This window comes from Hyperoodon ampullatus, assembly GCF_949752795.1.
Source record: "Hyperoodon ampullatus genome assembly, chromosome: 6".
Taxonomy (NCBI): Eukaryota; Metazoa; Chordata; class Mammalia; order Artiodactyla; family Ziphiidae; genus Hyperoodon; species Hyperoodon ampullatus.
In genome coordinates this window covers 14,067,147-14,084,569 of record NC_136919.1, presented here as the reverse complement: position 1 = coordinate 14,084,569, position 17,423 = coordinate 14,067,147, and the positions used below count along the sequence as shown (strand labels likewise).

The 17,423-nt window shown below is 45.3% G+C and overlaps 1 protein-coding gene across 1 annotated transcript in view; it reads right to left on the bottom strand.

Annotated features, from left to right (window-relative positions):
* MEGF9 (multiple EGF like domains 9) overlaps positions 1 to 6,082 on the bottom strand; it is a gene marked incomplete at both ends in the record, with an annotated part of 77,789 nt that extends 71,707 nt beyond the window's left edge. The window contains one exon of the mRNA XM_079705826.1: positions 5,494 to 6,082. Within this exon, the coding sequence (XP_079561952.1) occupies positions 5,494 to 6,082 (589 nt within the window). The remainder of the gene's footprint in view (positions 1 to 5,493) is intronic.
* Positions 6,083 to 17,423: the final 11,341 nt, after the last annotated feature.

Sequence of the window (17,423 nt, the reverse complement as noted above, 5' to 3'; positions counted from 1 at the left end):
TTTCCTTCTCTTATCCTCTATGTAACTATTTCTTTAAATGCCAATAATATGGATTCTGGAACCACAAAGGCTGGGTTTGAATCTAGGCTCCACCATAGCTGGGCTTCTCTGAGTCTCAGTTTCCTTATCTATAAAATGAAGATAGTAATAGTACCTAACTCGATTATACCTAACTGTTGTGAGGATTAAGTAAGGTAATGTACGTAAGGCACTTAGAACAGTACCTGTAGCATAGTAAGTACTATATGTGCTTGCAATTACTATTACAGTGGTCCACAGTCCCTCAGACCTGATGTAAATACCAGAAGATCCAAAAAACCAAAAATTTTTCTGTTATTCATTTGGCAGCAAAACCTGACCTGAACAAATGCAAGGCTATTTATAGCTTTTAAAAAAACCCACTCAGGGCCTCCCTGGTGGCGCAGTGGTTGAGAGTCTGCCTGCCGATGCAAGGGACACGGGTTCGTGCCCCGGTCCGGGAAAATCCCACATGCTGCGGAGCGGCTGGGCCCGTGAGCCATGGCCACTGAGCCTGCGCGTCCGGAGCCTGTGCTCCGCAACGAGAGAAGCCACAACAGTGAGAGACCCGCGTACCGAAAACAAACAAACAAAAAAAAACAAAAAAAAAACCCACTCAGTGTGAATATACATGCATTTTGCTGCGAGTATCTTCATGTGTTTGATTACAGGATGCTGCCCTAGACTTCACTGGGGTGTATTTATTAACTTCCTAAAATCTGAAAAATTCTAAATTCTGAAACACACCCAGCCCCACAGGTTGTTGATAAAAGATTATGAACATACATTATCTTTGAAGCCTGAACAATTTCTATTTCCTTAAAATGAATGGTATCTTCTTAAATAACCATAAGCAAATGACACCCTGAACCTAGCTGTACAGAATTTTAGGACGAAGAAAACATTTCCCAGTACAGGTAGGAGGGCCCTGAATTCCCAGAATGCTCCTTTCAAATAAAATCCGTTCACAATATTTTATTTACATGCCACAGTAGTCAGAGCTTTCAAACTCTAAATTCTAGGACTTGCTTGAAAAAAAGCCTATTCTCTTAACTTAGATCACAAAGAAATGATTAAGGCTTATTTCGGGGGCATTCATGTGCCCTGAATCATGTGTACCAAATCATCACAGAACTTTACAGCTGGAAGAGACCCTTGAGAACTAATCTAAATCATTATTCCTTCCCTTCCAAACTGTTTTATCATCCATAAATGTACTCTCCCCTATGAGGTAAGAACAACCTGCCCTAACTTGTCCTTAGAATCTGTCTATAGGAACACCCTGTAGGTGAATGTGAATAAACTGGGTGGGGTACATTGACAGACTCGGGATCCAAAATGATGGGTTGAATCTAACACAATAAATCCTTACATGCTTGGCAAATGTCTCAGTTTATACTTAAGAAAATAACAAGAGTTTCCAAGTCCAGAATGAAGAAAGACTCATCTACTCCATGTCTTTAAAAGAAGAAAAAGAAGACTTAACTATCTTAATGGACTCAATGAGTCAACTACATAATGTGGCTGCTAAAAAAGCTACTGTGATTAGGAACTAACTACATCAACAGTAGTACAGCATCCAGAAAGAACAAGGTAACCACCCTCTCTACTATGAGCTGGTTAGAGCACATCTGGAGCAATACGTTCAGCTCTGTGCTCAACACTCCAGGAGAGACACAGAAAAACTGAAAAAGTCCAGAAGAGGGGTAACCAGGATAGTAAGGGAATCTGAAACCATTTCACATTAACAGTTGAGGGAGCTGAAGTTATTTAGTCCAGACTCAGAGGGAACATGATCACTGTCTGCAGATCCCTGAAGAACTGTCACGGCCCAGAGAGAGCTGACTTGTTCTGTATGGCCCCAAACGGCAGAGCCAGAACCAGCTGGTGTTAACCACAGTGAGAAATATTTCAGCTAAGTCCACGGAAGTGTTTCTTGCAACGTAGAGCCACATTAGGACGCAGTGGCTTCTAAAGTCGTATCTAGCCCTGAAGGTCCATAATTTTAAAAATCAAACATTTGTCATCTCTTCGGTCTCTTACTGTTGATAACTATTATTCTCTAGTATCACAGCTTCTGCCTTCACCCTTCTTAAAATGTCCTACCCAGCCAACCAATCAGTCAAATGTTTTGCCAGGTCTGTGGGAGGAAAATGCTTGCTTGCTGGGCAATTAGTTTCAGTTTGCAGATCAGTGTCCCTACAAACAAAAGACAGCCCTAATTGAGGGGCAGGCAAGAGCTCTGAGCTAGACCTCCTTGAAAGAAATTCTTATTAATTCAAAGAGCAGCTAGAAGACCCATCCAAACACGTAATATATTATCTACAGTGTTCAGTCCTTACAGGAACATTAAAATAAAACACCCTGTACCCGTCTTCCCAAATGCCAGAGAATCCAACTTTGCCAACCTAACTAGGTCTCTCAAATTCAGTTAGAAGTTTTCCTTCTGTCAAAGAGATGCGTTTACTGTTTGAAGTAGACTAGAACCCATGCTCAGATAGAAAGGCCATACTCGATTACATTACTGTAAAGCTAAAATCGCCCATCAGTAGGCCCACAGAGGCAGTTCAGCTTCTGAGAACTAGACACGGGCAATCCATAGTGAATTCACAGAAAACTACAAGCTATGAAAAATTTAAAACGCAGGAGAGCTACAAAAATTGGACATCCTTCTAAAACTTCTGTTGCTCAAAGACCACCACAGACATAGATATATGGTAGTCCATGGAAGTTACTAAAAGCCTTGAACAGCTCAGATGGCAAATATTACTCAATCCAGCTTTACTTCTCTTGAAACTGATTTGGAGTCTACAAAACTCCAGCCAAAGTATTAGAGAATATAACATATACGTGATGGACCGAACAAGAACACATTCTTCCCTGGGCTTTTTAAAGTGAAGCCCAGAAGCAATCTAAGTGTCCATAAACAAGGGATTGGTTAAATAAGTTATGGTATATACTTACAACGAAAAATGCAACTGCTGAAAAGAATAAGGTAGACCTTAGGTACTGACATGAAAAAAACAGTCCACGATACATAGTTAAGTGGATACAGCAAGTCGCAAAACTCTACGACTTGCTATAACCATATATAATTAATATATGTAACATACACAATTAATATATAATTATTTCATTTTGAGTTTTTAAAACCTATTTTTAAAAACCCTGTGTTTATGTTTATATACGCCTAGAAAAATGTCTGAGAAAAGATCAAACTGCTAACAGTAGTGACCTTTAGGAACTGACTGGAACTGGGAGGCAGTAAAGGAGTGACTTTCACTCTTTCCTTTGTAGACTTCTGGTTCTTTGTAAGTTTTGCAAGTAAAGGTCACCTTTGCGGACAAATGCCGTATGAGTTCCCCTGTATGAGGAACCTGGAGTAGGCAAATTCACTGAGACAGGAAGTAGAATGGTTGTTGCCAGGAATTAGGGCAATGGGGTTGGGAAGTTATTGCTTAATGAATACAGAGTTTAAGTTGGGGAAGATAAAAAAGTCCTGAAGATGGATGGTAGTTGATGGCTGTACAATTTGAATGTACTTAATACCACTAAACTGTACACTTAAAAATGGTTAAAATGGTAAAATTTATGTTATGTATATTTTATCACAATGAAAAAGCAACTTAAAAAGGAAAAAGTTACCTTTGTGATTTAAAAATAACAATACAAAAATTATTAAGGTAAAATAACATCAATTACACAGACATTATATACTAACCATTCAAAATAAGCAATCTTCCTACATAAAACTATGGTGTGCTTCAAACTTCGGAAAATCTAATTCATCCTTTTCTACTATATTTTACTAAAACAAATAAAAATCACCACAAGTCTCTACTAGGTTTCTCAAATGCTTTCTATCCCACAAAAAAAAAAAGAAGAAGAAGAAGAAGAAGACCTAGTCATAAGGATAGCTAACACACACACCCACAGTGCTTGTTTACTCTGCACGGGCAACGGTTATTCTAAGCTTTATAAATGTACTAAATCATTTAATTTTCACAACAATCCTATGAGCTAAGTACTATTATTATCTTCATTTCTCAGATGAAGAGAGGTTAAGCGACCCGCCCAAGATTACACGGTTAATAAAGGGCAGGACTAGGATTCAAACCTAAGAATGGACTCCAGCGTCCATACTCTCAACCTCCATGCTTCCTGCCTCTCAGTAATATATCAGTCTCTCTATAGGAAGGCCAAAAAAGGTTACAGTCAAAATCCAGCTAGTTAGTACAGCCCTTGAAGCTGGAAGAAATACAAACTTGGCTTTTTATGGGTGAATAATCTGCATTCCTTCTTATGTCAATGCCAAGCTCCATCCAAGATGTGACTGTATTAAGGCTCATAATCATGTGGGAAAACTCTCTACAAATTCAATTATAGTCCAAAGTCCATACCTGACTCCACAGTAAATCACTGAGCCTAAGAATTAGGTCAGAGATCCATTAATATAAATACAGCTAGACAAAATGGTTTGGACAAATCAAACCCCAACTCAAAGCAAAGGAATTCAGAAACTCTTGACTAACATCTTGACAAGGTACGTTTTATTTGTTTAGTTCCAGGCCCACTTTAGATCTCAAGGGGGAAAGAACAGAAGTTGTCTCTAACTTTGCTTGAAGACTTCAATCAGCAGGAAGAAGAGCTTTCTACGAGGACTCAGACAGAAATTGGCTTTTATTAGCATCAGCAAAACTGAACATTCCCCTTAAGGGGGAAAAAGCCGGCATCCCTGCTTAAAATGTGTATTTGTCCAAATATATTGACCTTGTAATTGAAGAAGGGGAAAAAAATGGTGCAAGGAAGGGATTTAACCTAATTTATAAATGTGCTCAACCTAGATACACACCTGCCCCAAATGACCTACTGAATCTATTTATTTGCAGGGAAAACATGGATTACAATGTCTTTTTTTTTTGGCCTCAAGTGGTCTGTACTACTGTTTGTAAACAAAATCCTCTCAATATCTTTTCCACCTGTCACATGCACATCTGATATTTATATAAACAAGGAGAAATGAACAAGGAAAGTGGAGCTGTAGGAGGAATCCCTTAGACTCAGTTTTTGACCAGTTGGCTTCAGGAGGTACTGGGCTGGCTTTCAAACTTCCCCAAATCACCCAGGCGGAGAGGCAAGGTGAGCGAACCGAACGCAAAAGTTTGCGCCCATTCACCCTGTCTGACAAAGGCCGGAGAGCCCTGTTTGGAAGGACGTGCGATGCCTTTCCACGCAGCAGCCGCCCCCCTCCCGAGGAAGCACAGCCCAAGGGGGGGACAAAAGACTTTCCAGATTGGGGGCTGGGGGGCAGGCTAGCTGGAGCTTGGACCTCCCCTTGAGAGTCTAAATCCGGGGAACCTTTGGGGCAAGAAATGATCCATTCCAGCCAAGAGCCCAACGCTAGAGGCCAGGGCTGGGGAAAGGCACTGGCAGCCGCTGGGAGGGTCCGGCGGGCGAGGAAGCGCTGAGACTCACCTGGGGGAGGCGGCGAGGGGGCCTCGGTGGCAGGTGGGGTGGGCGGGACGCTGCTGCTGCTGCCGCCGCCGGGGAGAATGGAGGTCGGAATCGGGGGAGTGGTGGGCGCCGGCACCGTGGTCGCTACTGGGGTGGTCGGCGCTGGGCCAGTGGTCGTCGAGATGGTGGTCGGCGCGGGTCTGGTCGTCGCCCGAGCGGTGGTCCGAGTACGTTCCACCGCAGTAGGTGTGATCGGCGAGGAGCCGAGTGGCGCCCGAAAGATGGTCGGAGCGGGTCCGGCACTGGCCCGAGAAGGGGTGGTTGCCAGGGGCTGGGCTGAAGAGGACACAGCCAGGGCTCGGTGGACGGTAGCGCGCGGGGGTCCGGTCCTCTGGGCCTGGGTCGTGGGAGCCATGGCATTAGAGAAAGGGTGACTGGGCTCGCCCCCCAGCCCCGGGCCCGGCGACGCGTCCACCTGCCCCACGGCCCCGCCGCCACCGGTGACATTCCCCGCTGAGGTTGCTGAGGCGGCGGCGGCGGCGGCGCACAACAGGGCGAGGCCGCCCAGGCTCGGCAGGCTCCTCATGGCGCGCTCGGCTTCGCCATTCATTCATTCAGCCAGTCGGTCGGTCAGTCATCTTCTCCTCCCTGCACTCGGACCAGGGAAGCCGCCGCAGCCGCCACCGCCACCGGGCGCACCATCGCCACCTCCCTCTGACAGGCGGCCGGCCCCGCGGGCGGGCCCCAGCGCGGAGGGAGCGACCGGGCCGTGCGAGGACAGCCCGCCCTCCCCGATTGGCAGCCTGACCCGACCAATGGGAGGCCACGCTAACTCACGTGACCCACCCGCTTCCCGGCCTCTTTGTGGCCCCGCGGGCCAATCAGAGGACGTCAAGGAGAAGGGGCGGTGCTAAGGCGGGAAGAGGGTGGTGCGAGCACAGCACCAGCCGGTCCGGCTAACGGCAGACACGGCTTTGTCTGCCCAGGGAGTGGGGCGCGGGCCTCGGGCACCGGGCGCCACGGAGCAGACAAAGGACGCGCCCCGAGCGGCAGAAGCCGGGCCAAGTCGTCTGCTCCACTGGGCGGCGAGCGCGACCCGGAGCGGGGAGTCCGCTCTCGAGAGCTTCCCCGCCCTCTTGAACAATGGGGCGCCGGCGGCGCGCCCGGGCTCGGGTGGAGACGGAGCTGGAACCCCAGCGATGGGTGAGGGCGGCTGCAGCGAGGATGTGGAGCCCAGCATTCCCTCTGCTGCCCGAGAGCACCTGGCCTCGGCCCTGCGAGGTCTACGCTGCATTCCCATTTCAGAGATGGGGAAACTGAGGTCCTTGTTGAGGACCTCACCGAACCAAGACCCACGCCCTCATCAGACACCTGCAGTGGGCTAGGCGCTGTGCCTGGCAGGACGGGGGTTCTAAGAGACCCGTCAGGAGCCGGAGATGCAAGCTTCCTGAGTGGGGGAGACAGGCTCACATGCACACTTTACCCTAAAACGCCCGGGAGAGTGGGATCGGATGGGGTTGAACCTCAGCTCCAAGTTTCCTGCCGAGTGGCTTTGTGGCCTGAGCGCAGTGTTCTCACCTCTAAAAAGGGGTGAATAGAGAGCTGACACCCCCAACGCCCCCATCCCCCTCTTACAGAGCTGGTGTGAGAATTAAGTAATGAATTGAAAGGGCTTAACGCAGTGCCTGGCCCACAGTAAACCCTCATTTATGCTTACTACACTCAGTGTACTGTTAGGACAAGACCCATGCCGCAGCCCTGCGTGTACCCAAAGCCGCCTGCCTCTTGGGGTGGGTCTGATAGCAGAGCTTGACCCTGGGTGACACTCAACCCTGTGTAAAGCTGGAATTCCGGTGCGCAGCCTCGCACCATCGCCCAGGATTCAGAGCTCGCTCAGGCGCTGCAGCCTCGGCTCAGCAGCTTCTAGTGGCAGCCGGGCAGGGCGCGTTTGTCATCTGACAGGGCTTAATCCCAGCCCCACCGCCAACCCATTCCTGGCCTCCCCTGCGTGATGCTCGCTTTGTGTATGGCTTCCCATTAGTCACTGGCCTCCAACAAGAACGGGGCGATGAGATTTGCAGGCGAACCCGTGTATATGTGAATTAAAAATGCACTTCTTTACCTGCATGAGGAGTGGGTGGGGAGAGGATAGTTTTGTGCTTGTGTAATGAAAACATAAACATGTTTGAGTCTGTGTGTATGAGTATTATGTGTATTTGTATGAGCTTATGAGTATGGGAGCTAGTATCTATTTTTGCATATTGTATGTTTTAAGTATCTGCATGTGTACTGATGTGTGTTTTATGTGTATTTTCTGTGTGTTTTTGCATTTGTGAGTACCTATTAGTGTGTCTTGGTAGGTCCATGTATATATGTAAGGGGAGGGGCAAACTGGGAGGGCTGTGTGTGGGTTCTGGTTTCAGAACCATTCAGAATTCAGAATTCTGGTTTCAGACCAATATTTAGGAAGCACAAATCAAGATTCTGTTTTTACTTCTCTTGGAGAAGGAAGGGGACAGGTCATGCCTCTTTTCCATATTCTTTTGCTGAATCTTTCTAGCCCTTCAAACCCCAACCCAAATACCATATCCTCTAAGAGACTCTTCTGGATCTCTGAGTGGGAATTAATCTCCCCCTCCCCATTTTCCCACTGCCATTTGTTTGTTCATTGATTATAGTCCTGATCTATCAATCTATCTCTCCCCTGCCTCTTCCTAAAAGGATTAAGGATGGCTTTCAGAAATACATACAACAGGATAAATAGAACTGCCCACGTGATTTTATTACTTCTCACAGGCTTGCATCAGCGGGAATACTAGAACTTGTGATTTCTGTGTCTGTCTCTCCCATTAGGCTGTTCTCTCTGTTCTCAGTGCTTAGCAAGGGGTAATATGTGTGAGCATGGACCCATGCTGGTTAAATTGAATTAAATTGAAAAGAGATCCTGTGGTGCCCTGGGAAGAGCTTGTATCTTTAGCGTCAGACAGATCTGGGTCATGATTCTACCAGCTGTGCGACCTTGAAAGAAACCTTTCACCACTCTGAGCCTCAGTTTCCTCATCTATAAAATGGGACCAATGAATTCTGTCTCACTTAGTTGAGCTGAGGCCTGAAGAGAATGTTTTTACAGAGCCTGGCACACAGAAGTTGTCCGATCTGTGAAGGCTCATTTCATTTATACCAGTGCTAACTTTGAGTCTTTTTTTTTTTTTTTTTTGCTGTACGCAGGCCTCTCACTGCTGTGGCCTCTCCTGTTGCGGAGCACAGGCTCCAGACACGCAGGCTCAGCGGCCATGGCTCACGGGCCCAGCCGCTCTGCAGCATGTGGGATCTTCCCGGACCGGGGTACGAACACGTGTCCCTTGCATCGGCAGGCAGACTCTCAACCACTGTGCCACCAGGGAAGCCCCTAACTTTGAGTCTTGTTGGCCTAAGGACCACAACCAGAAACAACTTCCCCATCAGGTGACATGGCCTGACAGTCACCCTACCAGATATCCCAAGTGATAGCTGAAAAATGCTGGGTTGGCCCTAAGCTGTGCTGTATCAGAGATTCAATGGCACTAGGAGAGAAAAGCTGATGCAGCTTCTTTGCCTGAAGAATCACAGAGAAAAGACTAGAAGGCCTTGCCAAAGTAATCCAGGCCAGCTCCCTGCCTCAGACAGGGATCACCCCCACCATAGGTTCTAAAACAAGTTAATTACCCTGTAATAAGTATAGAAAATGTGGAATTTTTTGGAAAGGTGATTAAAGTGTATTAACGTTGATCCACTCAACATTTAATCCTTAAATTTCCTGTTCTGCCTTTATCTCTAAAGTGCAAGATAACATTTTTGTGTGTTTGTTTCTTAGGAATAATATTTAATTTTTGTGTTTAAAAATTGGAAATGCTCCAAATATCCAAATCAGAGAAAGTTGTTATTAAATCTCTTCAATTTAATCATATAAAGTCATTGTAAGGGTGGCTATGAAGACATTATAGTGAATATTAATAATCGACCATTGAGCTCTTACTACATGCTAGACATTATACTAAGAGCTACACATTAATTCTTGTTTAATCCTAAGAACAACCCCAGGAAGTAGGTACTATTATTATCCCTATTTTACAGTTAAGGAAACTAGGCCACAGGGAGGTTAAGCAACTTGCCCAAGGTCACTTAGTAAATGCTAGAGCCAGAAATCAAACTGAGGCTGGCTGGCTCTAGCTGGCACCCTTAACAATTCTGCTCTAAAAGGAAAATGCTTATGAAATAATTTTAAGAAAAGAGAAAATAAAAATTAGAGCTATGACTCTCTGTGTAACAGAATGTCATTTGGTACTTTTCCTGTGGCTCCAGAATTGCAGCTAAGGCCCAGGGCTCTAAAGAGAGCTGTCAACCCATCCATGGCATCCGGGGCCTCTGGACTTAATGGGGGGTGGTGAGGAGGTGCAGAACAGCAGGGGGCAGAGAGGGCTGATTCCTCTTTGTATCTTTGGCACCTAGCACAGTGTCAAATACAGAGAAGTGAATTGTATGTTGAGCTAAACAAGGCCTTATGATGTGGCAGACACTGTTCCAGGAGTTTTGCATTCGTAACCCATTTATTCCCCAAAGGTAGGACTATCATCTGTACTTGAAAGGAGGAGAAACGGAGCCTCTGAGAGGTTAAGGGACTTGCCCAACATCTGCCCAGCTCCAAAATCCAGGCTCTTCTCCAGACTCCAAAGGCCATTTACGTAGCTACTATGCCTTGCACATAGTAGGAGCTCAATGAACACAAAGAAAGAACAGGTATACACCAAATTTAACCCTCCTGCTAGAGCAGCATTTAAGAAAAGAGAAGCTTTGAGGGCTTCCCTGGTGGCGCAGTGGTTGAGAGTCCGCCTGCCGATGCAGGGGACACGGGTTCGTGCCTCGGTCTGGGAAGATCCCACATGCTGCGGAGTGGCTGGGCCGGTGAGCCATGGCCGCTGAGCCTGCGCATCCGGAGCCTGTGCTCTGCAATGGGAGAGGCCACAGCAGTGAGAGGCCCGCGTACCACAAAAAAAAAAAAAAAAAAAAAAAGAGAAGCTTTGAGAGTAAGGAAAGAAGGCATAATAATATAATCAGCAAAATGACTTCATCTCCAGATTTCAATAAAACACAGAAACTTTCCCCTTTCTGGTTTCATTGAAACAGCAGTGCTGACATGGACTTTTTTTTTTTTTTTAACATCTTTATTGGAGTATAATTGCTTTACAATGTTGTGTTAGTTTCTGCTGTATAACAAAGTGAATCAGCTATATGTATACATATATCCCTGTATCCCCTCCCTCTTGCATCTCCCTCCCACCCTCCCTATCCCATCCCTCTAGGTGGTCACAAAGCACTGAGCTGATCTCCCCATGTGATGCAGCTGCTTCCCACTAGCTAGCTATTTTACATTTGGTAGTGTATATATGTCAGTGCTACTCTCTCACTTCGTCCCAGCTTACCCTTTCCCCTCCCCACGTCCTCAAGTCCATTCTCTACGTCTGTGTCATGGACTATTTCTAATCCTGCCAGAGCCTGGGCTCCTATAATATGCGGCCAGATGCAAGGTTTGGCATCATCTGTAGACAACTTTAGTTACTGGGGCCACTATTAGCAAAGCCTGCTCAGCAGAGTCACAGAAAGAGAAATACAAATGGCTGAGCCACATAAAGCACTGTGTATTCAACTTTAGTCATCAAAGATTTGCAAACTGAGACAATAAATTACCATTTTTTTTAACCTATTGATTTGGCAAGGATTTTTTAAAACTGGTAATACTTGTTGCTGGCAAGGGAATGCCTCACATAACTGATGAGAATGTAAAATGATACAACCTTTCCAGGAAGCCTTAAAAGTGTTTGTACTCTTTGACTCGTTATTTCCACTTTTAAGAATCCATTCAAGGGCTTCCCTGGTGGCGCAGTGGTTGAGAGTCTGCCTGCCGATGCAGGGGACACGGGTTCGTGCCCCGGTCCGGGAAGATCCCACATGCCGCGGAGCGGCTGGGCCCGTGAGCCGTGGCCGCTGAGCCTGAACGTCCGGAGCCTGTGCTCTGCAACGGGAGAGGCCACAACAGTGAGAGGCCCGCATACCGCAAAAAAAAAAAAAAGAATCCATTGAAGAGAAATAAACAATTAGATGTAAATAAAGCTTTATGTATGAAAATGTTCATCAGAGTGTTATGGATAATAATGAAAATTAGGAAAATCTAAACAGATAACAGGGAATTCCCTGGCGGTCCAGTGATTAGGACTCCACGCTCTCACTGCCGAGGGCCTGGGTTCAATTCCTGAACTGGGAACTAAGATCCCACAAGCCAAGTGGCTCGGCCAAAACATATAAAAATAAACAGATAACAGTAAGGGAGAGGTTAAATACTTTGTGCTGTTATGCCCTCCCTATGTTGGAACACTATACATCTATAAAAAATGATATTCATGGGGGCTTCCCTGGTGGCGCAGTGGTTGAGAATCTGCCTGCCAATGCAGGGAACACGGGTTCGAGCCCTGGTCTGGGAAGATCCCACATGCCGCGAAGCAACTAGGCCCGTGAGCCACAACTACTGAGCCTGCGCGTCTGGAACCTGTGCTCCGCAACAAGAGAGGCCGCGACAGTGAGAGGCCTGCACACCGTGATGAAGAGTGGCCCCCGCTCACCGCAACTAGAGAAAGCCCTCGCAGAGAAACGAAGACCGAACACAGCCAAAAATAATAAATAAATTTACAAAAAAACAAACAACAACAACAAAAAACCTGATATTCATGAAGGAAATGCTTGCAATATAAAATTGTGGAAAAAATAGGTTATACACCTCTGAGAATAGCCAAAATCCAAAACTCTGACGACACTAAATACAGGAGAGGATGTGGAGCGGGAGATACTCTCACTCACTGCTGGTGGGATGCAAAATGGTGCACCCACTTTGGAAGACACTTTGGTGGTTTCTTACAAAACTGAACATACTCTAACCATATGATCCAGCAATTGTTTTCTTTGGTATTTACCCAACGGAGTTGAACACTTATGTTCGTACCGAAACCTGTACAAGGATGTTTACAGCAGCTTTATTCATAACTACCAAAACTTGGAAGCAGCCAAGATGCCCTTCAGTAGGTGAATGGATAAACTGTGGTGCATCCAGACAATGGAATATTATTCGGCACTAAAAAGAAATGAGCTATCAAGCCATGAAAGGACATGGAGGAAACTTAAATGAGTATTACAGAGTGAAAGGAGCCGATTTGAAAAGTCCATATACTGTATGACTCCAGCTGCATGACATCCTGGAAAAGGCAAAACTATGGAGACAGTTAAAAGTTCAGTGGTTGCCAGGGTGCGGTGGGGTGAGGAGGGATGAATAAGTGGAGCACAGAGGATTTTTAGGGCAAACAAAACTACTCTGAATGATATTATAATGATGTATACATGTCGTTATATATTTCTCCAAACCCATAGAATGTACAACACCAAGAGTAAACCATAATGGACTGAGTGAATATGATGTGTCAGTGTGGTTCATTAAGTTTAACAAGTGTACCACTCTCTCTTAATAGTGAGGGAGGTTATGCATGTGTGGGGCAGGGGATATATGGGAAGTCTCTATACCTTCTCAATTTTGCTGTGAACCAAAAACTGCAATAAAAAAATAGTTTTATTAAAAAATAGGTTACATGGTTATTTGTACTATGATCTCAATTATGTAAAATAATATGCAAATATATATCAATATATTACTATATTCATATATTGTTTTACATATTATAAATAACACATGAATATATTAATTATATAATATGAATATATTATTAATTATATATAGTATTAACTATATATTAATATGAATATAACATTTTATATATACATAAAATAAAGGACTAAAAGGGAATATACCAAAACATTAACAATCTCTGTCTCTGAATGATTGTATTATGGGTATTTACATTTTTTTCTCCTTCATACTTTTTCATATTTTTCAAAATTTTTTTTTTGCAGTAAGCACATATTACTTAAGTAATCAGAAATAACCCACAATAGAACTCATTTGGATCTGGGGATATGTCTGCCAACCACATCCTGGATCTGCCTCCATGGTATCTCTTCTCAAGATGATGAGGAAGAGAAAGTTTTAAGTTGTAAACTCACATTAACTGCGGAGTGCCTTCCCCAAGGAAGCTAAATGTTGAAATCCTGCTTCAAAGTCCTTCTGATGCTAAAATAAGCTCAGAAAAGCATTTGCTGCAGTTCTTGGAGATCCACTGAAGGACGTCATTCACAGTGGGCACCAAATCAAACCCTCACTCGTCATCAGCACTGGCTGCAGAGCAAAGAATTTGAACCATCTAGAGGAGGAATGGGGTCAGAGCTTCACAGATAACTCTTTCCCTTAGGTTGCTATAATTATAATACAGGGGATTACTGACAGGTGCAGAACACACAAAGCTTTCCCAATCATTGTCTTGTTTGAGCTTTGCAACCACTCTGGAGAGAAGGTGGTAGTGGTATTAGTAGTAGTAGTAGTAGTAGTGTAATAATAATCATAGTGACTAACATTTACTGAGCACTTATTATATGCCAGACATCCATGCGAAACAGTTCATGCACATTATCCCTTTTAATCTTATACTGTGAGGTAGGAGTGATTATCCCCACTTTATAGGTCAGTAAACTATTGCTTAAAGAATTCAAATGACTTGCCCAAGGTCACCAAACTAATAAATGGAAGAACTAGGATTCATAGCCATTTTTTTAGTCCTCAAGTCCGGAGTGATTTCCACAACTGCTTACTGAACTTCCTCAACTTTAATTTTTATTGTTATTGTTATTAGGAGAGACATTAGTGCAGCAGTAAAGAGTGCCTGGCTCGAGGAGCAACTAAGCCCGTGCACCACAACTACTGAGGCTATGCTCTAGAGCCCACGAGCCACAACTACTGAAGCCCACGTGCCACAATTACTGAAACCTGCACGCCTAGGGCCTATGCTCCACAACAAGAGAAGCCACCGCAATGAGAAGCCCTCGCACCGCAACAAAGAGGAGCACCTACTCATTGCAACTAGAGAAAGCCCACGCACAGCAACGGAAGACCCAACGCAGCCATAATAAATAAATAAATAAATAAATAAATAAATAAATAAATAAATAAATAAATAAATAAATAAAATCTTTAAAAAAAAAAAAAAAAAAAGAGTGCCCGGATCAGTCCTGGTCTTTCTAGCTGTATAACTTTGGACAAGTCACTTTAGCTCCGTGTTTCAACATCCTCCTCTGTAGAATGAGAATCATAATATCTATCTCACAGGTCGAGGTCAAAGCAATGTACACAAAGTGTTGAGCTAAAGCCTGCCCCATAGTAAACACTCAGAAGACATTGAAACATATCTGATTTTCCTAAACCTTGTCTTTTCACATAGTGGGTCAAGGCCAGGAGAAGACAATGAACTTGGGGGTCAATGCCCAGTATTCATACTCCCCATGACCTCAGCCCTCTTGAAGAGCCTCCTTCACTGGAGTGAGTACCTGTCATTAGAATGTGTACCTAGTATCTAGGGCTAGGAGAGTGGCAGGAGTGCACACCTGGCTCCCCGGGTGTCCCTGAGAAACCCAGGCCTTTGGGACTAAGATGCTCTTTGTTGAATTATTTTAAGGTAGCCATGTTGATTTCATGCTGACTTCTGAGGGCTGGAAGATAAGGAAACCCAGTCCTAGTGGGGAGCAAATGCTTCCTGAAAAAAGCCACAGAAAGAGCAAATATCAGAGCTGGAAGAGGACTCAGGAATTAGCCCCTCCAAACCTGTCCTTGGACCAGTGATAAACCAAGACCCAGAGAAGAAAAGGGCCTTGACCAGATTCCATGCTGCACATTAGTGGCAGAGCCGGGGTCAGATCCAAACCCTCTGCCTCCCAGGCCACCAACAGACCCAAATCTTTCCTCACAAAGGTGGCAGCTGAGGGCCAGCAAGGGATAAAGTGTCTGCTGGCTGGGAGATCCAGGCCCTTCCCACCCACATCACTGCCCTTCTGGCTTCGGGTCCAGGGCTTTTTATGTCACCAGGCTCCCTCACCAGGAACTTTCCTCCTGGAATCAAAGAAATGGTACCCTGCTGTCAGCTCTTTACCAATGGCCAAGGCAATATTTTAAATGATAACAATAATCAAGGTCTGATCTCAGGCAGTATTTGAGACCTCAAAAATGGCAAAAATCTGCCAAATTAGGCCCCATGAAACTAAAGGAACTAGAAACAACATCTTTCCCATTCCATCAGGCCTAAATTAGAACAGCTCTGAAGAGGACCCTGGGAGATCAGGCCAGCTCTCAGGCCTGTGGGTTTGATTTTCTTCCTCAAGCAGTCACTGCACTTTTCTTGTGATCATTGGGTGTTTATTAGGTGTGTGTGATGCCTCAGTGCAGCCTGGAATTCGGAACTGATTGTAATCCTTAGCCACATACAGGCGCCTCTTTAGAGATAGGAACTTTGGAATCTCTGCCATCTGGTCCCATGTTGTGGAATTAGTCTATGAATCAGCCAAGCTGGGTTCCCAAGCCAGAGTCTATCTCCCCTCAAGGCGAAATAGTCTAGCCGGAAGAGATCATAATCTAGGGCCTGGCTACGCTACTTCCAGTCTATGTGACTAGGGCAAGAATCCATCTCTCTAAGCTTCAGGGTATTTTTGTTTTTTGTTTTTTGCGGTAGCGGGCCTCTCACTGTTGTGGCCTCTCCCGTTGCGGAGCACAGGCTCCGGACGCACAGGCTCAGAGGCCATGGCTCACGGGCCCAGCCGCTCCGTGGCATATGGGATCTTCCCAGAACGGGGCACGAACCCATGTCCCCTGCATCGGCAGGCGGACTCTCAAACACTGCGCCACCAGCGAAGCCCTAAGCTTCAGTTTTGACATCTGTAAAGTGAGCATATAATGCCTGGTCTATTCATTGTGCTGCTAGGAGGATTCAATCCATTCATTCATTTATTCATTCATTCATTCAGCAGAAATGTATTAAACACTGATCAAGAGATACCCTAGTGAACAACACAAGAAAAGGGAGAGTACCTTGCACTCATGGTGCTTACAATATATCAAGTGAGATAACCAATTAACATATAAACAGGTAAATAAGCAAGGTATTTACAGCTTATGATAAACACTACAAGGGAGATAAAAGGGTGCTGTGACGCAGAGAAACTGGGAAACATTCCCTTAGGGTGGTCAAGGAAAGCATCTTTGAGGATGTAGCATTCAATCCGAAATCAAAAGAAGCTGGTTCTGCAAAAACCACAAGGAACAGCACGTGCAAGGCCATGAGGTGGGAAAGTGTCTGAAAGGAGGCCAGAACACACAAAGCCTATTGAGGGAGAGTGTACTAAGTGGTACAAAATAAGGTGGGAGCTGGAAATGCAGAGCTCTGTAGCCATGTAAGTAGGCTGGATTTTCTCCTAAGAGCAGTTTGAAGTCCAGGGAGAATTTTCAGGAGGAGATGGAGGTGGATCAGAGGGCGGCAAGGGCGGGAGCACGGTGAGAAGGCTGAGTGGTTCAGGTGTGAGAAGGTGGTGGCCTGCACGGGCCTAGAGGAGATTCAGGATCAATTTTAGATGTGGGGTGTCAAGACTTGCTGTTGGGTTGGGTGTGGGGTGGGGGAAAGAAAGAAAACAAGAATGATTCCTAGATGGGGAAATCAATAGAATCACTCATTGCACAATCATCAATGAAGCACGTAGATCTGCGTGACGCTATGCTTGGTGTTGTAGACAAAGACAGGGATGAAGAGCATAGCTTAGTCAGGGAGGTAGACTGGAAAATAGGCAAATGCATGCATTTAAATAAGTTTAGTAGATGTTAGAGAACATCTAACTCTGCTAAAGGAAAAGGATCAAAGAGGTCTTCTGGGCTTCCCTGGTGGCGCAGTGGTTGAGAGTCCGCTTGCCGATGCAGGGGACACAGGTTCGTGCCTCGGTCTGGG